Source organism: Oncorhynchus gorbuscha, linkage group LG19 (genome assembly GCF_021184085.1).
Source record: "Oncorhynchus gorbuscha isolate QuinsamMale2020 ecotype Even-year linkage group LG19, OgorEven_v1.0, whole genome shotgun sequence".
Classification (NCBI taxonomy): domain Eukaryota; kingdom Metazoa; phylum Chordata; class Actinopteri; order Salmoniformes; family Salmonidae; genus Oncorhynchus; species Oncorhynchus gorbuscha.
Genome location: NC_060191.1, coordinates 15,600,084 through 15,624,976, shown reverse-complemented (window position 1 = coordinate 15,624,976; position 24,893 = coordinate 15,600,084). Strand labels below are relative to the sequence as shown.

The window sequence follows — 24,893 nt, the reverse complement described above, 5'->3', positions numbered from 1 at the left end:
CATCGATGTGGTTCTCTTACTCTGACCTGACTTAGGAACAGACAGGTTATTGAGCGGTAGAGGGAGAAGGAGAAGGAGAAAGGGGGGGGGAAGAAGAAGAGGGGGAGGGTAAGAGAGAGCTGGAGGGAGCGAGAGAAGGAGAATGGGGGGAAAAGAGAAAGAGGGAGGGAGGGAGGTAGAAAGAGAGTGAGCGAGACCTGCATTACTTAACTTGAGTTAGTTCCATGAACTGATGTATAGGCTTTGGCTCAACAGTAAAACACAGCATTGTGATGTGCAGGAAGAGACCTAGGTTTGAACCCAGTCGGTCATATAGGGTGGGTCTCAAAACGTATCCTATTCCCTAAGGGCCCTTGTCAAAAGTAGTGAACTTTATAAGGAATAGGGTGTCATTTGGGAAAGGCACGTGAAGATGTATGAATAAAACAGCAGAGAGAATTGGTCCTGTCCAGCTACAGAAGGTGTGAAGTAGGAGCAGGTGGTCATGGTAACGTCCTGTGGTGTGAACAGTGGGCCTGGCCCAGGGCTCACAGACCCTTCCTCCTTCAGTTTCATGATGTAAGACTGGCCCATGTCATAACGTAGAGCTGTACAACCTAGAGAGGGTTGACATCATGCCATAGAGCTGCACAATCTAGAGAGGTTCACGTTCTGGTGTGCGTCCCAAATTGCTCACTATTCCCTATATAGAATAGGGTGGCATCTTGGACCCACCCAACGTTGTGGTGTGTCTGTAGGTGAGGTGAGCTAGGTCTCTCAGTCTGGCCTCTTGTGGGGAGCTGGCTGCTTCAGGGAGCCACATTCATTACATCTAGGAGTTCTTCCCTAAACACTAAACTCTCAGCGACAGGCCATTGTGTAATTGTCCTGCTGTCTGTCTGCGCGGCAGGAGCTCCGTCAACTCCACTCTCTCTCAAGGAGCCACTCTCACGCTCTCAGATAGGGCTGGGGCTGAGGCTGGGGTATAGTATTGGGGCTGCATAGTGCTGGGGCTGGGGTATGGTACTGAGGCTGGGGTATAGTACTGAGGCTTGGGTATAGTACTGGGGTTGGGGTATAGTACTGGGGCTGGGGTATAGTACAGGGGCTGTGGTATAGTACTGGAGCTGGGGTATACTACTGGGGCTGGTGTATAGCGCTGGGGTATATTACTGGGGCTGGTGTATCGTACTGGGGTTGGGGTATAGTACTGGGGCTGGGGTATAGTACTGGGGCTGGCGTATAGTACTGGGGCTGGGGTATAGTACTGGGGCTGGGTTATAGTACTGGGGCTGGGGTATAGTACTGGGGCTGGGGTATAGTACTGGAGCTGGCATATAGTACTGGGGCTGGGGTATAGTACTGGGGCTGGGGTATAGTACTGGGGCTGGCGTATAGTACTGGGGCTGGCATATAGTACTGGGGCTGGGGTATAATACTGGGACTGGGGTATAGTACTGGGGCTGGGGTATAGTACTGGGGCTGGCGTATAGCGCTGGGGCTGGGGTTGGGTATACGACTAGGGATAAGATATTCGGCTGCAGGGTGGGTATCGGGCTGGGGCTGGGGAGTGGGCTGTGCAACCTATAAAGTCAGATCACCAAGTCAACTTCAGCTCCACCTCAACAGCTACATTAGACATGTATCATTTTACTGTTCTGTGTATATCTCTTCCCCTCTTACGTTTAGCAGAGGAAACCACACTTCTGTCCACTAGAGAGCAGTGTAACCTCAGTCAAAGACAGTCAAACCTGGAGGCTTCTGGTTATAGTGTTTGAACCAGAGAGGGTCAAAACTAGAAAATGAGACAGATATGAAGATATAAAATGTATAGACGTTGCGACAGACAGACTATGTGTGAGACTGGTCTTAGACTGTCTGTAGACATCCTGTTTGGTATACAGTCCATGCACATGAGCCTGCCTGTCACACTGTTGACTTGTCAATACCTTCTCACCTGACCTCTTTATTGTGAGGGGTGATGTGTGGGTTACTAGTGTCATGAGGAAGAGTGGATCCAGGGATTAAACCCTGGTTTCCAGGGAAGAGGCATATCTGTATATAACTGGACCCTGGAGCATCACCACACAGGCTCTGTGCCAAAGAGGACTTTTTCTAACCAGATGTGTCTGCTGCTGTAAATGTGTTAAGAAATGATTGGTGAATGGTTTGGAAGTCTGGAAGTAGTGAGACCCTCAGCTAGAGTTCCAGAGTCGTATTCAATCAATTCAATACATGACAGCACAAACATCATGGCAGCACAATATTTTATTATTTACTTCCTGTGAATCATTCTGGTTTATGTTTTTACTGTCATTTTAAACATTATGATTTTTATTGTTGTGTTTTTTTGTCATCATCAACATCACTGATATCTTGATCATATGCCTTAAAGTTATTACAATATACAGTAATAATAATCATCATCATCATTGTTTATGTCTATGTATGTATTTATTAGTGTTGTTTTGTGTGTGTTCTCCATGTCTTTGTGTTGTGTATGCACTGAGCACTGAGCACTGAGCACTGAGCACTGAGCACTGAGCACTGATCTGTCCACACTTATCTTTTTAGGGTCAAAGAAGAACAAAAGCCTCAGCCGGCACAGTAAGTAACACATTACCCAGAGTGCTCTAGGCGTTGACACTTCTTCCTGTTGGTCAATGTGGCTTCCTGTCTCAGCGGGTCCCGCCCCTTCTCCCTTGGTATTGGCTCGCTCTGGTGTGTCATTTGCATTCTGATTCGCTTGTAAGGGAGCTTCACCTTTAGGCTCCTTACTTCCTCATCCATGTGTGAACTGGATGCTTCTAGTCAGCTACCTTCCGTCCTGCATTGTGTCCAAATCTACCTCTAAACAAAGCAACTATCTGATAAATATGAAAACACTATACTACTACTCCACTACCACCTTCCTAACTATTGGCTGACTATTCGATGCAATTCCCATTTCCATTGGCTGTAACTTCTTTCCTGCTTTTATACTTCCTGTCCTCCTCTTTCTCTGTGGTTGTGGATGTGGTTGACTGTCCCTCTTTCTTGGTCTGCTGTGATCACCATGAATGTCCCTGCTAGGCTTCCGTACAGTACCGCCACTCTGACTTTGTGTAAGCCTTACTGGGTGTGTGTGCTTTAATTGGGGATTCCCTTGTCTCAGCCAGCCCAGACAATGTGTTGATTCTTCATCTTTCTGTGGTGTGGTGTACAGTCACGTTGTTTGCTTACTTATTTGAACAGGTGGTTTAGTCCCTTTAGTGGGATCACTGAGCTGGTAAATAACGTTCTGCAACCGCAGCAAATGTCCCAAAATGAGAAGGAGCCTGAGCCTGAGCCTGAGCCTGAGCCTGAGCCTGAGACGTAAGTAAGATGTGCACTGTCTGCCCCTGAACCACACAGTTACTGTAGGATGCCTAAACAAACAGTATGGCTGACTAGTGTGGTCTGTACAGTATGTTTGACCTCTGACCTGTCAGATACTGCCAAGAGCATAGGCGGCGCGTGAGTCTCAAGTTTGGGGAAGCTCATTTTCACCATAAAAATGATCCTTTATAATAAATAATTCCATGCATCATCGCTTTTGCAGACCTCTGTAAGATAGTCTACTATTCATAATGTGATGAGTACATTGGATAGCCAATAATAAAACTCAATTTCTGTTTGGGAAATATGTGTCCTTTTATAAACACCTTTCATCCAATTCTACTACACTTTATTTAACCAGGAAAGTCAATAAGAACAAATTCTTATTTACAATGACGGCCTGGCAAGAGGTAAGAGGCATAAGGCCTCCTGGGCTATGACAAAAAAACGTTGTAAGCCAAAACCTACAACACAGACAGAAGACACTGGCAATAGCATAAATTCAACAGCAAACAAACAGTGTGTGTGTGTGTGTGTGTGTGTGTGTGTGTGTGTGTGTGTGTGTGTGTGTGTGTGTGTGTGTGTGTGTGTGTGTGTGTGTGTGTGTGTGTGCGCGTGATGTTTGTGTGTGTGCGTGTGTGATGTTTGTGTGTAAGGCAACGCAAAATATTGACATCGGGTGACAACTAGAAGCAATTACATCTCAACAACCTGTTCATCAATTTGCCCATTGACCTCCTACAGGGACACCAGGTCCTGTAGTTTTATGTTGTCTTGGAGGGAATTCCAAGACAAGGGGGCTGAGTAAATGAAAGGACCTTTTCCATGCTCAGTTCACATTTTTGTGACTCTTAGCCTGAAACAAAATTGATCTGAGCTTGTATGTGTTTTTATTTCAAGCTAGAAGAGAGGATAGATAAAATGGCAGTTTTCCTAAAATTACCTTATAAATTAGAATGTACCAGTGTTAGATCCTGCATGTTGCTATTGATGTTCACCCGACAGATGACAATGGAGAGTTAGATAGTTTTGTCACCAATCAGAGATGTCTAAGGGCCGCATGAGACACAGTCAAGAGCCTTCAGTGTAGAGCTTCTCCTTACAGCAATTGCCATTTTCCTGTATTTTGAAATATTGCCTCTCTTTCACTGACATTCCCAACTCAACGATCATTTATTCGTTATTTCCCGTGTACTCTGCCCAAAATGAGGATCCTTCCAACAGGCAATGCGATGGAAAATAATCAACAAGTTATTATTTTTTAAATAAGCTTTTTGGTGTTGTAATGATTGTATGCATTTCTGTATATACAGGATTAGCCTAATTATGCTAAATCATTTTGGCAATTTAATTACATTTACTTTAGGAGAAACCCTATGGATACGCTGCCAACGGCCGATAGTCAAGTTTGCTTTCAAAGGATTTTGGACAGCTGAAGCAACACATACTTTTTCTTCAGGAATATGACCATATGCTTTAGGATTATTTTACTATGGTGAAGAACACAATAATTTGGATCTATAAAATGCAGGATGTATTTTTGGATGAAGTGACAGCCATTAACATTTACAACTGTAATAGATGATATCGATATTGCATTGTGGCTGAATAAATGCATCTGACGTGCACTGTGACTGTGCTACATCACAGAAACATGACATCAGACGTGACATCAATGTTATGTCACCCAGTCAGACATCCACAAGGAACACAACTTTAAACATTTAGAAGGCTTGTCTTGATAAGATAACCTTCTGAGTTCATACTTAAGACCAACAGGCAGACACGTATTGAGTTTCTGGTCTTGGCTGGGTTCTGGTAGGGATACTATATTGACTCTGTCATACAGTATACAGTAGGGACCAGGGCAGGGCTTATGTTTCAGAGGTAAGAAGGGTCAGATAGACAGCCAGAGCTGGTACAATGAACAGCATATGATTACATGTCAGCTGTGCCATGCGCGTTTGACCAGGTTTGACCGAGAGGGAGACGGATGAGGAATGGCAGCCATCCACCAGCTGCCTAAACTTCTCAATACCCCTCTCTCCTCCCCCCTCTCCCCTCTCCTCTATTTCTCTCCTCCCCCCTCTCCTCTATTTCTCCCCCCCTCTCCTCTATTTCTCTCCTCCCCCTCTCCTCTATTTCTCTCCTACCCCCTCCTCTATTTCCCCCCCCTCTCCTCTATTTCTCTCCTCCCCCTCTCCTCTATTTCTCTCCTACCCCCTCTCCTCTATTTCTCTCCCCCTCTCCTCTATTTCTCTCCTCCCCCTCTCCTCTATTTCTCTCCTACCCCTCTCCTCTATTTCTCTCCCCCTCTCCTCTATTTCTCTCCTCCCCCTCTCCTCTATTTCTCTCCTACCCCCTCTCCTCTATTTCTCTCCTCCCCCTCTCCTCTATTTCTCTCCTCCCCCTCCTCTATTTCTCTCCTCCCCCTCCTCTATTTCTCTCCTCCCCCTCTCCTCTATTTCTCTCCTCCCCCTCTCCTGTATTTCTCTCCTCCCCCTCTCCTGTATTTCTCTCCTCCCCCTCTCCTCTATTTCTCTCCTCCCCCTCTCCTCTATTTCTCTCCTCCCCCTCCTCTATTTCTCTCCTCCCCCTCCTCTATTTCTCTCCTCCCCCTCCTCTATTTCTCTCCTCCCCCTCCTCTATTTCTCTCCTCCCTCTCCCTCTATTTCTCCCCCCCTCTCCTCTATTTCTCTCCTCCTCCCTCTCCTCTATTTCTCTCCTCCCCCTCTCCTCTATTTCTCTCCTCTATCTGTTTTCTCTCCCTCCCCTCTCCTCTATTTCTCTCCTCCCCTCTCCTCTATTTCTCTCCTCCCCCTCTCCTCTATTTCTCTCCTTCCCCCTCTCCTCTATTTCTCTCCTCCCCCTCTCCTCTATTTCTCCCCTCCCCCTGTCCTCTATTTCTCTCCTCCTCCCTCTCCTCTATTTCTCTCCTCCCCCTCTCCTCTATTTCTCTCCTCCCCCTCTCCTCTATTTCTCTCCTCCCCCTGTCCTCTATTTCTCTCCTCCCCCTCTCCTCTATTTCTCTCCTCACCCTCTCCTCTATTTCTCCACCCCCTTCTCTATTTCTCCCCCCCTCTCCTCTATTTCTCTCTCCCCTCTCCTCTATTTCTCTCCTCCCCCTCTCCTCTATTTCTCTCCTCCCCTCTCCTCTATTTCTCTCCTCCCCCTCTCTCCTCTCCTCTATTTCTCTCCTCCCCCTCTCCTCTATTTCTCTCCTCCCCCTCTCCTCTATTTCTCTCCCCCTCTCCTCTATTTCTCTCCTCCCCCTCTCCTCTATTTCTCTCCTACCCCCTCTCCTCTATTTCTCTCCTCCCCCTCCTCTATTTCTCTCCCCCTCTCCTCTCTCCTCCCCCTCTCCTCTATTTCTCTCCTCCCCCCTCTCTCTCTCTCCTCCCCCTCTCCTTTATTTCTCTCCTCCCCCTCTCCTCTCTCCTCCCCCTCTCCTCTATTTCTCTCCTCCCCCTCTCCTCTCTCCTCCCCCTCTCCTCTATTTCTCTCCTCCCCCTCTCCTCTCTCCTCCCCCTCTCCTCTATTTCTCTCCTTCCCCCTCTCCTCTATTTCTCTCCTCCCCTCTCTCCTCTATTTCTCTCCTCCCCCTCTCCTCTATTTCTCTCCTCCCCCTCTCCTCTATTTCTCTCCTCCCCCTCTCTCCTCTCCTCTATTTCTCTCCTCCCCCCTCTCCCTCTCCTCTATTTCTCTCCTCCACCTCTCCTCTATTTCTCTCCCCCTCTCCTCTATTTCTCTCCTCCCCCTCTCCTCTATTTCTCTCCTACCCCCTCTCCTCTATTTTCTCTCCTCCCCCTCCTCTATTTCTCTCCTCCCCTCTCCTCTCTCCTCCCCCTCTCCTCTATTTCTCTCCTCCCCCTCTCCTCTCTCCTCCCCCTCTCCTCTATTTCTCTCCTCCCCCTCTCCTCTCTCCTCCCCCTCTCCTCTATTTCTCTCCTCCCCCTCTCCTCTCTCCTCCCCCTCTCCTCTATTTCTCTCCTCCCCCTCTCCTCTCTCCTCCCCCTCTCCTCTATTTCTCTCCTTCCCCCTCTCCTCTATTTCTCTCCCCCTCCTCTATTTCTCTCCCCCTCTCCTCTATTTCTCTCCTTCCCCCTCTCCTCTATTTCTCTCCCCCCTCTTCTATTTCTCTCCTCCCCTCTCCTCTATTTCTCTCCTCCCCCTCTCCTCTATTTCTCTCCCCTCCTCTATTTCTCTCCTCCCCTCTCCTCTATTTCTCTCCTTCCCCCTCTCCTCTATTTCTCCCCCCCTCTCCTCTATTTCTCTCCTTCCCCCTCTGCTCTATTTCTCTCCTCCCCCTCTCCTCTATTTCTCTCCTCCCCCTCTCCTCTATTTTTCTCTCTCCTCCCCCTCTCCTCTATTTCTCTCCTTCCCCCTCTCCTCTATTTCTCTCCTCCCCCTCTCCTCTATTTCTCTCCTCCCCCTCTCCTCTATTTCTCTCCTCCCCCTCTCCTCTATTTCTCTCCTCCCCTCTCCTCTATTTCTCTCCTTCCCCCTCTCCTCTATTTCTCTCCCCCTCCTCTATTTCTCTCCTCCCCTCTCCTCTATTTCTCTCCTTCCCCCTCTCCTCTATCCCCCTCTCCTCTATCCCCCCTCTCCTCTATTTCTCTCCTTCCCCCTCTACTCTATTTCTCTCCTCCCCCTCTCCTCTATTTCTCTCCTCCCCCTCCTATATTTTTCTCTCTCCTCCCCCTCTCCTCTATTTCTCTCCTTCCCCCTCTCCTCTATTTCTCTCCCCCTCCTCTATTTCTCTCCTCCCCTCCCTCTATTTCTCTATTCTCTCTATTTCTCTTCCCCTCTCCTCTATTTCTCTCCTCCCCTCTCTCCTCTATTTCTCTCCCCCCCTCTCCTCTCTCCTCTATTTCTCTCCTCCCCTCCCCTCTCCTCCCCCTCTCCTCTATTTCTCTCCTCCCCCTCTCCTCTATTTCTCTCCTCCCCCTCTCCTCTCTCCTCCCCTCTCCTCTATTTCTCTCTCCCCCTCTCCTCTCTCCTCCCCTCTCCTCTCTCCTCCCCTCTCCTCTATTTCTCTCCTCCCCCCTCCTCTCTACTCCCCCTCTCCTCTATTTCTCTGCTCCCCCTCTCCTCTCTCCTCCCCCTCTCCTCTATTTCTCTCCTCCCTCTCCTCTCTCCTCCCCCTCTCATCTATTTCTCTCCTCCCCCTCTCCTCTCTCCTCCCCCTCTCCTCTATTTCTCTCCTCCCCCTCTCCTCTCTCCTCCCCCTCTCCTCTATTTCTCTCCTCCCCCTCTCCTCTATTTCTCTCCTCCCCCTCTCCTCTCTCCTCCCCCTCTCCTCTATTTTTCTCCTCCCCTCTCCTCTCTCCTCCCCCTCTCCTCTATTTCTCTCCTCCCCTCTCCTCTATTTCTCTCCTCCCCCTCTCCTCTCTCCTCCCCCTCTCCTCTATTTCTCTCCTCCCCCTCTCCTCTCTCCTCCCCCTCTCCTCTCTCCTCCCCCTCTCCTCAATTTCTCTCCTTCCCCCTCTCCTCTATTTCTCTCCCCCCTCCACTATTTCTCTCCTCCCCCTCCTCTATTTCTCTCCTCCCCTCTCCTCTATTTCTCTCCTTCCCCCTCTCCTCTATTTCTCTCCCCTCCTCTATTTCTCTCCTTCCCCCTCTCCTCTATCCCCCCCCTCTCCTCTATTTCTCTCCTCCCCCTCTCCTCTATTTCTCTCCTCCCCCTCTCCTCTATTTCTCTCCTTCCCCCTCTCCTCTATTTCTCTCCTCCCCCTCTCCTCTCTCCTCCCCCTCTCCTCTATTTCTCTCCTTCCCCCTCTCCTCTATTTCTCTCCCCTCCTCTATTTCTCTCCTCCCCTCTCCTCTATTTCTCTCCTTCCCCCTCTCCTCTATTTCTCTCCCCCTCCTCTATTTCTCTCCTCCCTCTCCTCTATTTCTCTCCTTCCCCCTCTCCTCTATTTCTCTCCCCCTCCTCTATTTCTCTCCTCCCCTCTCCTCTATTTCTCTCCTTCCCCCTCTCCTCTATTTCTCCCCCCTCTCCTCTATTTCTCTCCTCCCCCTCTCCTCTATTTCTCTCCTTCCCCCTCTCCTCTATTTCTCTCCTCCCCCTCTCCTCTATTTCTCTCCTCCCCCTCTCCTCTATTTTTCTCTCTCCTCCCCCTCTCCTCTATTTCTCTCCTTCCCCCTCTCCTCTATTTCTCTCCTCCCCCTCTCCTCTATTTCTCTCCTCCCCCTCTCCTCTATTTCTCCCCCCCCCCCTCCTCTATTTCTCTCCTTCCCCCTCTCCTCTATTTCTCTCCTCCCCCCTCTCCTCTATTTCTCTCCTTCCCCCTCTCCTCTATTTCTCCCCCTTCCTCTATTTCTCTCCTCCCCTCTCCTCTATTTTTCTCCTTCCCCCTCCCCTCTATTTCCCCCTCCTCTATTTCTCTCCCCTCTCCTCTATTTCTCTCCCCCCTCCTCTATTTCTCTCCTCCCCTCTCCTCTATTTCTCTCCTTCCCCCTCTCCTCTATTTCTCCCCCTCCTCTATTTCTCTCCTCTCTCCTCCCCCTCTCCCTATTTCTCTTCTCCCCCTCTCCTCTCTCCTCCCCCTCTTCTCTATTTCTCTCCTCCCCCTCTCCTCTATTTCTCTCCTCCCCCTCTCCTCTATTTCTCTCCTTCCCCCTCTCCTCTATTTCTCTCCTCCCCCTCTCCTCTATTTCTCTCCTTCACCCTCTCCTCTATTTCTCCCCCTTCCTCTATTTCTCTCCTCCCCTCTCCTCTATTTCTCTCCTTCCCCCTCCCCTCTATTTCTCCCCCCTCCTCTATTTCTCTTCTCCCCCTCTCCTCTCTCTCCTCCCCCTCTCATCTATTTCTCTCCTCCCCCTCTCCTCTCTCCTCCCCCTCTCCTCTCTCCTCCCCCTCTCCTCTCTCCTCCCCTCTCCTCTATTTCTCTCCTCCCCCTCTCCTCTCTACTCCCCCTCTCCTCTATTTCTCTGCTCCCCTCTCCTCTCTCCTCCCCCTCTCCTCTATTTCTCTCCTCCCCCTCTCCTCTCTCCTCCCCCTCTCATCTATTTCTCTCCTCCCCCTCTCCTCTCTCCTCCCCCTCTCCTCTATTTCTCTCCTCCCCCTCTCCTCTCTCCTCCCCCTCTCCTCTATTTCTCTCCTCCCCCTCTCCTCTCTCCTCCCCCTCTCCTCTATTTCTCTCTCCCCCTCTCCTCTATTTCTCTCCTCCCCTCTCCTCTATTTTTTCTCTCCTCCCCCTCTCCTCTATTTCTCTCCTCCCCTCTCTCTCTCCTCCCCCTCTCCTCCATTTCTCTCTCCCCCTCTCCTCTCTCCTCCCCCTCCTCTATTTCTCTTCTTCTCTCTCTCCTCCCCCTCTCATCTATTTCTCTCCTCCCCCTCTCCTCTCTCCTCCCCCTCTCCTCTCTCCCTCCCCTCTCCTCCTCCTCCCCTCTCCTCTATTTCTCTCCTCCCCCTCTCCTCTCTACTCCCCCTCTCCTCTATTTCTCTGCTCCCCCTCTCCTCTCCTCCCCCTCTCCTCTATTTCTCTCCTCCCCCTCTCCTCTCTCCTCCCCCTCTCATCTATTTCTCTCCTCCCCCTCTCTCTCTCCTCCCCCTCTCCTCTATTTCTCCTCCCCCTCTCCTCTCTCCCCTCTCCTCTATTTCTCTCCCTCCCCCTCTCCTCTCTCCTCCCCCTCTCCTCTATTTCTCTCCCTCCCCCTCTCCTCTATTTCTCTCCTCCCCCTCTCCTCTATTTTTTCTCTCCTCCCCCTCTCCTCTATTTATCTCCTCCCCCTCTCCTCTCTCCTCCCCCTCTCCTCCATTTCTCTCCTCCCCCTCTCCTCTCTCCTCCCCTCTCCTCTATTTCTCTCCTCCCCCCTCTCCTCTCTCCTCCCCCTCTCCTCTATTTCTCTCCTCCCCCTCTCCTCTCTCCTCCCCCTCTCCTCTATTTCTCTCCTTCCCCCTCTCCTCTATTTCTCTCCCCCTCCACTATTTCTCTCCTCCCCTCTCCTCTATTTCTCTCCTTCCCCCTCTCCTCTATTTCTCTCCCCCTCCTCTATTTCTCTCCTTCCCCCTCTCCTCTATTTCTCTCCTTCCCCCTCTCCTCTATTTCTCTCCTCCCCCTCTCCTCTATTTCTCTCCTCCCCCTCTCCTCTATTTCTCTCCTCCCCCTCTCCTCTATTTCTCTCCTTCCCCCTCTCCTCTATTTCTCTCCTCCCCCTCCCTCTATTTCTCCTCTATTTTTCTCTCCTCCCCTCTCCTCTATTTCTCTCCTTCCCCCTCTCCTCTATTTCTCTCCCCCTCCTCTATTTCTCTCCTCCCCTCTCCTCTATTTCTCTCCTTCCCCCTCTCCTCTATTTCTTCTCTCTATTTCTCTCCTCCCCCTCTCCTCTATTTCTCTCCTTCCCCCTCTCCTCTATTTCTCTCCTCCCCCTCTCCTCTATTTCTCTCCTCCCCCTCTCCTCTATTTTTCTCTCCTCCCCCTCTCCTCTATTTCTCTCCTTCCCCTCTCCTCTATTTCTCTCCTCCCCCTCTCCTCTATTTCTCTCCTCCCCCTCTCCTCTATTTCTCTCCCCCCCTCTCCTCTATTTCTCTCCTCCCCCTCTCCTCTATTTCTCTCCTTCCCCCTCTCCTCTATTTTCTCTCCTCCCCCTCTCCTCTATTTCTCTCCTTCCCTCTCTCCTCTATTTCTCCCCCCTTCCTCTATTTTTCTCCTTCCCCCTCCCCTCTATTTCCTCCTCTATTTCTCTCCCCTCTCCTCTATTTCTCTCCTCCCCTCTCCTCTATTTCTCTCCTCCCCCTCTCCTCTATTTCTCCCCCCTCCTCTATTTCTCTCCTCTCTCCTCCCCCTCTCCTCTATTTCTCTTCTCCCCCTCTCCTCTCTCCTCCCCCTCTTCTCCATTTCTCTCCTCCCCCTCTCCTCTATTTCTCTCCTCCCCCTCTCCTCTATTTCTCTCCTTCCCCCTCTCCTCTATTTCTCTCCTCCCCCTCTCCTCTATTTCTCTCCTTCACCCTCTCCTCTATTTCTCCCCCCTTCCTCTATTTCTCTCCTCCCTCTCCTCTATTTCTCTCCTTCCCCTCCCCTCTATTTCTCCCCCCTCCTCTATTTCTCTTCTCCCCCTCTCCTCTGTCCTCCCCCTCTCCTCTATTTCTCTGCTCCCCCTCTCCTCTCTCCTCCCCCTCTCCTCTATTTCTCTCCTCCCCCTCTCCTCTCTCCTCCCCCTCTCATCTATTTCTCTCCTCCCCCTCTCCTCTCTCCTCCCCCTCTCCTCTATTTCTCTCCTCCCCCTCTCCTCTCTCCTCCCCCTCTCCTCTATTTCTCTCCTCCCCCTCTCCTCTCTCCTCCCCCTCTCCTCTATTTCTCTCCTCTCCCCTCTCCTCTATTTCTCTCCTCCCCCTCTCCTCTATTTTTCTCTCTCCTCCCCCTCTCCTCTATTTCTCTCCTTCCCCCTCTCCTCTATTTTCTCTCTCCTCCCCCTCTCCTCTATTTATCTCCTCCCCTCTCCTCTCTCCTCCCCCTCTCCTCCATTTCTCTCCTCCCCCTCTCCTCTCTCCTCCCCCTCTCCTCTATTTCTCTCCTTCCCCCTCTCCTCTATTTCTCTCCTCCCCCTCTCCTCTATTTCTCTCCTTCACCCCTCTCCTCTATTTCTCCCCCTTCCTCTATTTCTCTCCTCCCCTCTCCTCTATTTCTCTCCTTCCCCCTCCCCTCTATTTCTCCCCCCCTCCTCTATTTCTCTTCTCCCCCTCTCCTCTCTCCTCCCCCTCTCATCTATTTCTCTCCTCCCCCTCTCCTCTCTCCTCCCCCTCTCCTCTCTCCTCCCCTCTCCTCTCTCCTCCCCTCTCCTCTATTTCTCTCCTCCCCCTCTCCTCTCTACTCCCCCTCTCCTCTATTTCTCTGCTCCCCCTCTCCTCTCTCCTCCCCCTCTCCTCTATTTCTCTCCTCCCCCTCTCCTCTCTCCTCCCCCTCTCATCTATTTCTCTCCTCCCCCTCTCCTCTCTCCTCCCCCTCTCCTCTATTTCTCTCCTCCCCCTCTCCTCTCTCCTCCCGCTCTCCTCTATTTCTCTCCTCCCCCTCTCCTCTCTCCTCCCCCTCTCCTCTATTTCTCTCCTCCCCCTCTCCTCTATTTCTCTCCCCCCTCTCCTCTATTTCTCTCCTCCCCCTCTCCTCTATTTTTCTCTCTCCTCCCCCTCTCCTCTATTTCTCTCCTTCCCCCTCTCCTCTATTTTTCTCTCTCCTCCCCCTCTCCTCTATTTATCTCCTCCCCCTCTCCTCCATTTCTCTCCTCCCCCTCTCCTCTCTCCTCCCCCTCTCCTCTATTTCTCTCCTCCCCCTCTCCTCTCTCCCTCCCCTCTCCTCTCTCCTCCCCCTCTCCTCTATTTCTCTCCTTCCCCCTCTCCTCTATTTCTCTCCCCCCCTCCACTATTTCTCTCCTCCCCTCTCCTCTATTTCTCTCCTTCCCCCTCTCCTCTATTTCTCTCCCCCCTCCTCTATTTCTCTCCTTCCCCCTCTCCTCTATTTCTCTCCTTCCCCCTCTCCTCTATTTCTCTCCTCCCCCTCTCCTCTATTTCTCTCCTCCCCCTCTCCTCTATTTCTCTCCTCCCCCTCTCCTCTATTTCTCTCCTCCCCCTCTCCTCTATTTCTCTCCTTCCCCCTCTCCTCTATTTCTCTCCTCCCCCTCTCCTCTATTTCTCTCCCCCTCCTCTATTTCTCTCCTCCCCTCTCCTCTATTTCTCTCCTTCCCCCTCTCCTCTATTTCTCTCCCCCTCCTCTATTTCTCTCCTCCCCTCTCCTCTATTTCTCTCCTTCCCCCTCTCCTCTATTTCTCCCCCCTCTCCTCTATTTCTCTCCTCCCCCTCTCCTCTATTTCTCTCCTTCCCCCTCTCCTCTATTTCTCTCCTCCCCCTCTCCTCTATTTCTCTCCTCCCCCTCTCCTCTATTTTTCTCTCTCCTCCCTCCTCTCCTCTATTTCTCTCCTTCCCCCTCTCCTCTATTTCTCTCCTCCCCCTCTCCTCTATTTCTCTCCTCCCCCTCTCCTCTATTTCTCTCCTCCCCCTCTCCTCTATTTCTCTCCTTCCCCCTCTCCTCTATTTCTCTCCTCCCCCTCTCCTCTATTTCTCTCCTTCCCCCTCTCCTCTATTTCTCCCCCTTCCTCTATTTCTCTCCTCCCCTCTCCTCTATTTTTCTCCTTCCCCCTCCCCTCTATTTCCCCCCCTCCTCTATTTCTCTCCTCCCCTCTCCTCTATTTCTCTCCCCCTCTCCTCTATTTCTCTCCTCCCCTCTCCTCTATTTCTCTCCTTCCCCCTCTCCTCTATTTCTCCCCCTCCTCTATTTCTCTCCTCTCTCCTCTATTTCTCTTCTCCCCCTCTCCTCTCTCCTCCCCCTCTTCTCTATTTCTCTCCTCCCCCTCTCCTCTATTTCTCTCCTCCCCCTCTCCTCTATTTCTCTCCTTCCCCCTCTCCTCTATTTCTCTCCTCCCCCTCTCCTCTATTTCTCTCCTTCACCCTCTCCTCTATTTCTCCCCCTTCCTCTATTTCTCTCCTCCCCTCTCCTCTATTTCTCTCCTTCCCCCTCCCCTCTATTTCTCCCCCTCCTCTATTTCTCTTCTCCCCCTCTCCTCTCTCCTCCCCCTCTCATCTATTTCTCTCCCCCCTCTCCTCTCTCCTCCCCCTCTCCTCTCTCCTCCCCCTCTCCTCTCTCCTCCCCTCTCCTCTATTTCTCTCCTCCCCTCTCCTCTCTACTCCCCCTCTCCTCTATTTCTCTGCTCCCCCTCTCCTCTCTCCTCCCCTCTCCTCTATTTCTCTCCTCCCCCTCTCCTCTCTCCTCCCCCTCTCATCTATTTCTCTCCTCCCCCTCTCCTCTCCCCTCCCCCTCTCCTCTATTTCTCTCCTCCCCCTCTCCTCTCTCCTCCCCTCTCCTCTATTTCTCTCCTCCCCCTCTCCTCTCTCCTCCCCCTCTCCTCTATTTCTCTCCTCTCCCCTCTCCTCTATTTCTCTCCTCCCCCTCTCCTCTATTTTTCTCTCTCCTCCCCCTCTCCTCTATTTATCTCCTCCCCCTCTCCTCTCTCCTCCCCCTCTCCTCCATTTCTCTCCTCCCCCTCTCCTCTCTCCTCCCCCTCTCCTCTATTTCTCTCCTCCCCCTCTCCTCTCTCCTCCCCCTCTCCTCTATTTTCTCTCCTCCCCCTCTCCTCTCTCCTCCCCCTCTCCTCTATTTCTCTCCTTCCCCCTCTCCTCTATTTCTCTCCCCCCTCCACTATTTCTCTCCTCCCCTCTCCTCTATTTCCCCCCTCCTCTATTTCTCTCCTCCCCTCTCCTCTATTTCTCTCCCCCTCTCCTCTATTTCTCTCCTCCCCTCTCCTCTATTTCTCTCCTTCCCCCTCTCCTCTATTTCTCCCCCTCCTCTATTTCTCTCCTCTCTCCTCCCCCTCTCCTCTATTTCTCTTCTCCCCCTCTCCTCTCTCCTCCCCCTCTCCTCTATTTCTCTCCTCCCCCTCTCCTCTATTTCTCTCCTCCCCTCTCCTCTATTTCTCTCCTTCCCCCTCTCCTCTATTTCTCTCCTCCCCCTCTCCTCTATTTCTCTCCTTCACCCTCTCCTCTATTTCTCCCCCTTCCTCTATTTCTCTCCTCCCCTCTCCTCTATTTCTCTCCTTCCCCCTCCCCTCTATTTCTCTCCCCCTCCTCTATTTCTCCCCCCTCCTCTATTTCTCTCCTCCCCTCTCCTCTATTTCTCTCCTTCCCCCTCTCCTCTATTTCTCCCCCTCCTCTATTTCTCTCCTCTCTCCTCCCCCTCTCCTCTATTTCTCTTCTCCCCCTCTCCTCTCTCCTCCCCCTCTTCTCTATTTCTCTCCTCCCCCTCTCCTCTCTCCTCCCCCTCTCCTCTATTTCTCTCCTCCCCCTCTCCTCTCTCCTCCCCCTCTCCTCTATTTCTCTCCTCCCCCTCTCCTCTATTTCTCTCCTCCCCCTCTCCTCTCTCCTCCCCCTCTCATCTATTTCTCTCCTCCCCCTCTCCTCTCTCCTCCCCCTCTCCTCTATTTCTCTCCTCCCCCTCTCCTCTCTCCTCCCCCTCTCCTCCATTTCTCTCCTCCCCCTCTCCTCTCTCCTCCCCCTCTCCTCTATTTCTCTCCTCCCCCTCTCCTCTCTCCTCCCCCTCTCCTCTATTTCTCTCCTCCCGCTCTCCTCTCTCCTCCCCCTCTCCTCTATTTCTCTCCCCCTCCACTATTTCTCTCCTCCCCTCTCCTCTATTTCTCTCCTTCCCCCTCTCCTCTATTTCTCTCCCCCTCCTCTATTTCTCTCCTTCCCCCTCTCCTCTATTTCTCTCCCCCTCCTCTATTTCTCTCCTTCCCCCTCTCCTCTATTTCTCTCCTTCCCTCTCCTCTATTTCTCTCCTTCCCCCTCCTCTATTTCTCTCCCCCTCCTCTATTTCTCTCCTCCCCTCTCCTCTATTTCTCTCCTTCCCCCTCTCCTCTGTTTCTCTCCCCCTCCTCTATTTCTCTCCTCCCCTCTCCTCTATTTCTCTCCTCCCCTCTCCTCTATTTCTCTCCTTCCCCCTCTCCTCTATTTCCCCCCTCTCCTCTATTTCTCTCCACCCCCTATCCTCTATTTCTCTCCTCCCCCTCTCCTCTATTTCTCTCCCCCTCTCCTCTATTTTTCTCTCTCCTCCCCCTCTCCTCTATTTCTCTCCTCCCCTCTCCTCTCTCCTCCCCCTCTCCTCTATTTCTCTCCTCCCCCTCTCCTCTCTCCTCCCCATCTCCTCTATTTCTCTCCTTCCCCCTCTCCTCTATTTCTCTCCCCCCTCCACTATTTCTCTCCTCCCCTCTCCTCTATTTCTCTCCTTCCCCCTCTCCTCTATTTCTCTCCCCCTCCTCTATTTCTCTCCTTCCCCCTCTCCTCTATTTCTCTCCTTCCCCCTCTCCTCTATTTCTCTCCCCCTCCTCTATTTCTCTCCTCCCCTCTCCTCTATTTCTCTCCTTCCCCCTCTCCTCTATTTCTCTCCCCCTCCTCTATTTCTCTCCTCCCCTCTCCTCTATTTCTCTCCTTCCCCCTCTCCTCTATTTCTCTCCCCCTCCTCTATTTCTCTCCTCCCCTCTCCCCTATTTATCTCCTTCCCCCTCTCCTCTATTTCTCCCCCCTCTCCTCTATTTCTCTCCTCCCCCTCTCCTCTATTTTCTCCTCCCCCTATCCTCTATTTCTCTCCTTCCCCCTCTCCTCTATTTCTCTCCTCCCCCTCTCCTCTATTTCTCTCCCCCCCTCTCCTCTATTTTTCTCTCTCCTCCCCCTCTCCTCTATTTTTCTCTCTCCTCCCCCTCTCCTCTATTTCTCTCCTTCCCCCTCTCCTCTATTTCTCTCCTCCCCCTCTCCTCTATTTCTCTCCTCCCCCTCTCCTCTATTTCTCTCCTCCCCCTCTCCTCTATTTCTCTCCTCCCCCTCTCCTCTATTTCTCTCCCCCTCTCCTCTATTTTTCTCTCTCCTCCCCCTCTCCTCTATTTTTCTCTCTCCTCCCCCCTCTCCTCTATTTCTCTCCTTCCCCCCTCTCCTCTATTTCTCTCCTCCCCCTCTCCTCTATTTCTCTCCTCCCCCTCTCCTCTATTTCTCTCCTCCCCCTCTCCTCTATTTCTCTCCTCCCCCTCTCCTCTATTTCTCTCCTCCCCCTCTCCTCTCTCCTCCCCCTCTCATCTATTTCTCTCCTCCCCCTCTCCTCTCTCCTCCCTCTCTCCTCCCCCTCTCCTCTATTTCTCTCCTCCCCCTCTCCTCTATTTCTCTCCTCCCCCTCTCCTCTATTTCTCTCCTCCCCCTCTCCTCTATTTCTCTCCTCCCCCTCTCCTCTCTCCTCCCCCTCTCCTCCATTTCTCTCCTCCCCCTCTCCTCTATTTCTCTCCTCCCCCTCTCCTCTCTCCTCCCCCTCTCCTCTATTTCTCTCCTCCCCCTCTCCTCTCTCCTCCCCCTCTCCTCTATTTCTCTCCTTCCCCCTCTTCTCTCTCCTCCCCCCTCTCCTCTATTTCTCTCCTCCCCCTCTCCTCTCTCCTCCCCCTCTCCTCTATTTCTCTCCTCCCCCTCTCCTCTATTTCTCTCCTCCCCTCTCCTCTCTCCTCCCCCTCTCCTCTATTTCTCTCCTTCCCCCTCTTCTCTCTCCTCCCCCTCTCCTCTATTTCTCTCCTCCCCCTCTCCTCTCTCCTCCCCCTCTCCTCTATTTCTCTCCTCCCCCTCTCCTCTATTTCTCTCCTCCCCCTCTCCTCTCTCCTCCCCCTCTCCTCTATTTCTCTCCTCCCCCTCTCCTCTCTCCTCCCCCTCTCCTCTATTTCTCTCCTCCCCCTCTCCCTCTCTCCTCCCCCTCTCCTCTATTTCTCTCCTCCCCCTCTCCTCTCTCCTCCCCCTCTCCTCTATTTCTCTGCTCCCCCTCTCCTCTCTCCTCCCCCTCTCCTCTATTTCTCTCCTCCCCCTCTCCTCTCTCCTCCCCCTCTCCTCCATTTCTCTCCTCCCTCTCTCCTCTCTCCTCCCCCTCTCCTCTATTTCTCTCCTCCCTCTCTCCTCTCTCCTCCCCCTCCCTATTTCCTCCTCCCCCTTTCTCTCCTCCCCCTCTCCTCTATTTCTCTCCCCCTCTCCTCTCTCCTCCCCCTCTCCTCTATTTCTCTCCCCCTCCACTATTTCTCTCCTCCCCTCTCCTCTATTTCTCTCCTTCCCCCTCTCCTCTATTTCTCTCCCCCTCCTCTATTTCTCTCCTTCCCCTTCTCCTCTATTTCTCTCCTTCCCCCTCTCCTCTATTTCTCCCCCCTCCTCTATTTCTCTCCTCCCCTCTCCTCTATTTCTCTCCTTCCCCCTCTCCTCTATTTCTCTCCCCCTCCTCTATTTCTCTCCTCCCCTCTCCTCTATTTCTCTCCTTCCCCCTCTCCTCTGTTTCTCTCCTCCCCTCTCCTCTATTTCTCTCCTTCCCCCTCTCCTCTGTTTCTCTCCCCCTCCTCTATTTCCCCCCCCTCTCCTCTATTTCTCTCCTCCCCCTATCCTCTATTTCTCTCCTTCCCCCTCTCCTCTATTTCTCTCCCCCCTCTCCTCTATTTCTCTCCTTCCCCCTCTCCTCTATTTCTCTCCCCCCTCCTCTATTTCTCTCCTCCCTCTCCTCTATTTCTCTCCTTCCCCCTCTCCTCTATTTCTCTCCCCTCCTCTATTTCTCTCCTCCCCTCTCCTCTATTTCTCTCCTTCCCCCTCTCCTCTATTTCTCTCCCCCTCCTCTATTTCTCTCCTCCCCTCCTCTATTTCTCTCCTTCCCCCTCTCCTCTATTTCTCTCCTCCCCCTCTCCTCTATTTCTCTCCCCCTCTCCTCTATTTTCTCTCTCCTCCCCCTCTCCTCTATTTCTCTCCTTCCCCCTCTCCTCTATTTCTCTCCTCCCCCTCTCCTCTATTTCTCTCCTCCCCCTCTCCTCTATTTCTCTCCTCCCCCTCTCCTCTCTCCTCCCCCTCTCCTCTATTTCTCTCCTCCCCCTCTCCTCTATTTCTCTCCTCCCCCTCTCCTCTCTCCTCCCCCTCTCATCTATTTCTCTCCTCCCCTCTCCTCTCTCCTCCCCCTCTCCCCTATTTCTCTCCTCCCCCTCTCCTCTCTCCTCCCCCTCTCCTCTATTTCTCTCCTCCCCCTCTCCTCTCTCCTCCCCCTCTCCTCTATTTCTCTCCTTCCCCCTCTCCTCTATTTCTCTCCCCCCCCTCCACTATTTTCTCTCCTCCCCTCTCCTCTGTCTCTCCTTCCCCCTCTCCTCTATTTCTCTCCCCCTCCTCTATTTCTCTCCTTCCCCCTCTCCTCTATTTCTCTCCTTCCCCCTCTCCTCTATTTCTCTCCCCCCTCCTCTATTTCTCTCCTCCCCTCTCCTCTATTTCTCTCCTTCCCCCTCTCCTCTATTTCTCTCCCCCTCCTCTATTTCTCTCCTCCCCTCTCCTCTATTTCTCTCCTTCCCCCTCTCCTCTATTTCTCTCCCCCTCCTCTATTTCTCTCCTCCCCTCTCCTCTATTTCTCTCCTTCCCCCTCTCCTCTATTTCCCCCCCTCTCCTCTATTTCTCTCCTCCCCCTATCCTCTATTTCTCTCCTTCCCCCTCTCCTCTATTTCTCTCCTCCCCCTCTCCTCTATTTCTCTCCTCCCCCTCTCCTCTATTGTTCTCTCTCCTCCCCCTCTCCTCTATTTCTCTCTTTCCCCCTCTCCTCTATTTCTCTCCTCCCCCTCTCCTCTATTTCTCTCCTCCCCCTCTCCTCTATTTCTCTCCTTCCCCCTCTCCTCTATTTCTCTCCTCCCCCTCTCCTCTATTTCTCTCCTTCCCCCTCTCCTCTATTTCTCCCCCCTTCCTCTATTTCTCTCCTCCCCTAGAAGGAGGAACTAGAACTATTCTATTCCACAGATCCCTTGGCCCAAAGGTAATCTGTGGTTAGAACTATTCTATTCCACAGATCCCTTGGCCCAAAGGTAATCTGTGGTTAGAACTATTCTATTCCACAGATCCCTTGGCCCAAAGGTAATCTGTGGTTAGAACTATTCTATTCCACAGATCCCTTGGCCCAAAGGTAATCTGTGGTTAGAACTATTCTATTCCACAGATCCCTTGGCCCAAAGGTAATCTGTGGTTAGAACTATTCTTTTTTGTGTGTGTCTGGCCGCAGACCTCCTGCAGTACTGTGGACCCCAGTTTGAGAACCCAGTCTCTAAACAGCAGACACTGCTACCCAATATCCACATACCATTAACAAGTCTTCTATCTGTAGACTTGTTCTGGTGTCTGTGTATGTGTGTCTGTCTGTGTCTTTGTCTGTGTCTGTGTTTGTATGTGTGTGCATGTGTGTGTGTCTGTATGTGTCTGGTCTTTGTCTGTGTGTGTCTGTGTGTGTGTCTGGTCTGTGTCTGTGTGTGTCTGTGTGTGTCTCTGTGTGTCTGGTCTGTGTCTGTGTGTGTCTGGTCTGTGTCTGTCTGTGTCTGTGTGTGTCTGTGTGTGTCTGTGTGTGTCTGTGTGTGTCTGTTAAACAACACCACACCACCCAGTGTTCATCCAGAGTCCCGTCTCTATCTAGTGTTCAGCAGGATGGGTACAGCAGCGTGGCAGTGTGACACAGAGAGGTGCCATCCAGGGTCCCGTCTCTATCTAGTGTTCAGCAGGGTGATCGTCATCAGACAAGGCCCAGCCACATCGAGCCAATTACATTTGGGATCTAAATAAAAGGCCTGTTTGTGGGAAAGAAGAAGCAGCATGTTTACCACCTATGCAACACCAATTCATGCATTTTATTTGATTTATTTCACCTTTATTTAACCAGGTAGGCAAGTTGAGAACAAGTTCTCATTTACAATCGCGACCTGGCCAAGATAAAGCAAAGCAGTTCGACAGATACAACGACACAGAGTTACACATGGAGTAAAACAAACATACAGTCAATAATACAGTATAAACAAGTCTATATACAATGTGAGCAAATGAGGTGAGATAAGGGAAGTAGAGGCAAAAAAAGTCCATGGTGGCAAAGTAAATACAATATAGCAAGTAAAACACTGGAATGGTAGATTTGAAGTGGAATAATGTGCAAAGTAGAAATAAAAATAATGGGGTGCAAAGGAGCAAAATAAATCAATAAAATAAATACAGTACATGCATACGGACGGTAAAATGATAGCTCTGGTAAATAATTCACGTGACTAATGAATGTTGCAGTGGAAAATGTGGAGACGAAATCAATTCTAAACGCCATATCATGAAGTCAGCCAGGGTTTTAGTTTCCAAGGATACACCCGATTGACATGTGTCGTACAAAATGCATGCTGGTCTATCTGTGTGATGTAGCATTTCAGGATCCTCTGGTCCTCAGGTTCGATTGGACCTGTCATGTGTGGGTGTATTGGGAGAGTATAGGACAATATGACACTGAATGTACATCTAGTGTTTTGAGCAGGCGGTGCAGATTAAAAGAGAATGTTGAGCTAAAAGCTTCCTTCCAAATGGCCCCCTTTTCCTTATTTGGCACCCTTTTCCCACAGGGCACTGGTCAAAAGTAGTGCACTGCGTAGGGTATAGAGTGATATTTGGGACACATACAAATACTTTGCCTACTGCAATCTATGTTCCCATCTGGTTCGTAGAAACAATGTCTGAAGACTTGAAGGGTCGACGTTGTTTCAGTGATCCACATGGAGGCCTACTCAATAGTCTGATTCCTCTGCACTGTCTAAAGGCACTGTTAGCCCGATGGTTGGATGGATGCTGTAGTGTAGGCTACCCAGTCATGATGTTGTTGCTGTGAAAACAGATTTGATGGGTTCTTTCCACTGAAGTGTGGGCATTGACATTTGGAGGGCTGTATTAGCTTACGTCTCGGGCCCCGCCCTGAAATAGAAACACAGGTACAAATGATTCATTCAACGCCGGGAACCTGAGTAAGTGGAATTACGTTAGGCTCTTAAACGTACAATGCAAACTCTATACCTTCCTACCTGGCCCGCCTTGTTTCAGTAAAGATGGGTGCAACTCTATGTGAATGGAGATCTATAGTAACAGTACAACAATATGCAATGCAGAACATACTCTGAAACATTTCTATCTCTGACAGTTGTATGTAACAAACTGTAGGTTATTTGGTTGACAAAACATTTTGGTTACACTTTCTATAAGTTTATATAATCAAGGCCATTATAAAGCATGTTCCTCATAGAAAGTGTTCCCTACATTTCTCTTAGAAAGGAATCAGAGCTACATACGCTGCTTTGCTGTCTACCAACACTAATGGACTTCACACAACATCCTGCAGTTACAGCACAAATACATCTGAAATGACTTCCTATCCCTTGAAGTGCATTGTTAAACTCTGGCGAAAGTAGTGCACTTTAACGGAACTAGAGACTAGGGAGCCATTTAGGACAAAGTTTCTGTTCTGAACTGATCTTTTCCTAACTGCGCTCCTCTCTTGCTTCCTTCCTTGCAGGAAGCTGCACCAGCAGTTTGAGAGCTACAAGGACCAGGTGAAGAAGATGGGGGACGATACGACCCCGCAGACGGGGACGACAGGAGAACCCCAGAAGAACCCCAATGACTCTCCTACCTGTGGGATTTGCCACAAAACCAAATTCGCTGACGGCTGCGGCCACCTCTGTTCATATTGCCAAACAAAATTCTGTGCTCGGTGTGGAGGACGAGTGTCTCTGCGGTCAAATAAGGTGAGGAGGTTGAGCCTAGCTACCTCTGTTTGTCTGTGTCTATGAACGCACGTACACACACATACAGACCTGCATGCATACCTGACAAAAATGTTTTGTAATGATTGTTCTCTTATAAGATTACACACACACACATAGACACACACACACACACACACACACACACACACACACACACACACACACACACACACACACACACACACACACACACACACACACACACACACACACACACACACACACACACACACACACACACACACACACACACACACACACACACACACACACACACACACACACACACACACACACATACATGGACATGTTTTTGTAGTGATTGTCCTCTTGTAAGATTACAGTGAGAAGGTGGAAGTCACTTGTCAATAAAACACGTTTTCTACAATCACATGCAGGCCAGTCCAGTCCAGCTGTCGTGAGAGAGGTTTTTTTTGCTGCTTCTCTCTCTCTTGGCTCCCAAAAATAGCCTGACTAGTCCATCCATTTCTGTCTCAAATCAAATCCTCCACTGGGTTATGAAACATTAGTGTGAAATCAGAAACGGGGCCTCAAGCCAGATACAGACAGTGGTGCAGCTCACAACACATCCTACTGACGATCTATACCATATACCAACTCCTACTAATGATTCTCCCAGCATTACTTTGTTAGACTCTGACTGTAAATGTGGTGAGGGATGATGCTAGATGCAGTGATTTCTTCAGGTCTTGTTTTCAGTTTGGTGTCAGGTAGCCTAGCGGTTAAAAGTGTTAGGCCAGTAGCCAAAAGATTGCTGGTTTGAATCCCAGAGTCGATGTTCCCTTGAGCAAAGCACTTAACCCTAGTTGCTCTGGATAAGAGGGTCTCCTAATTATGTCAAATGTAAATCTCTTTCTTTACCACTGGGGGGAGCTTCTCCCCTGGCATCTCACAACAGCCCTAAATCTCATGTCTGCTGTGTATTACCATGCTGCTCCACTGTTTAACTAACTAACCTTGTTGTGAAATCCTCCTACAGAGTGATTTATTAATATGTGACCTAGTGTTTATGCTTGGTACCGTCCAATACCCTCACTGTCGGAATGAGATGTGTCAAAGTGTACTAATGTTACTCACAATCTTTCTCCCCGTTCCTTTCTTCCTCTCTCTCTCTCTCTCTCTCTCTCTCTCTCTCTCTCGCTCTCTCTCTCTCTCGCTCTCTCTCTCTCTCTCTCTCTCTCTCTCTCTCTCTCTCTCTCTCTCTCTCTCTGTCCCTGTCTTCCACTCCCTCTCTCTCTCTCTCTGTCCCTGTCTTCCTCTCTCTCTCTCTCTCTCTCTCTCTCTCTCTCTCTCTCTCTCTCTCTCTCTCTCTCTCTCTCTCTCTCTCTCTCTCTCTCTCTCTGTCCCTGTCTTCCACTCCCTCTCTCTCTGTCCCTGTCTTCCCTCTCTCTCTCTCTCTCTCTCTCTCT

General features: G+C 50.9%; 1 protein-coding gene across 1 annotated transcript in view; it reads left to right on the top strand.

Moving 5' to 3' along the window:
• The window catches only part of LOC124006088 (regulating synaptic membrane exocytosis protein 2-like), a 324,465-nt gene that overhangs the window by 44,622 nt on the left and 254,950 nt on the right, over window positions 1-24,893 (top strand). Inside the window, 3 exon segments of the mRNA XM_046315851.1 lie at window positions 2,554-2,586; window positions 3,214-3,333; window positions 23,211-23,442. Of these exon segments, the coding sequence (XP_046171807.1) occupies window positions 2,554-2,586; window positions 3,214-3,333; window positions 23,211-23,442 (385 nt within the window).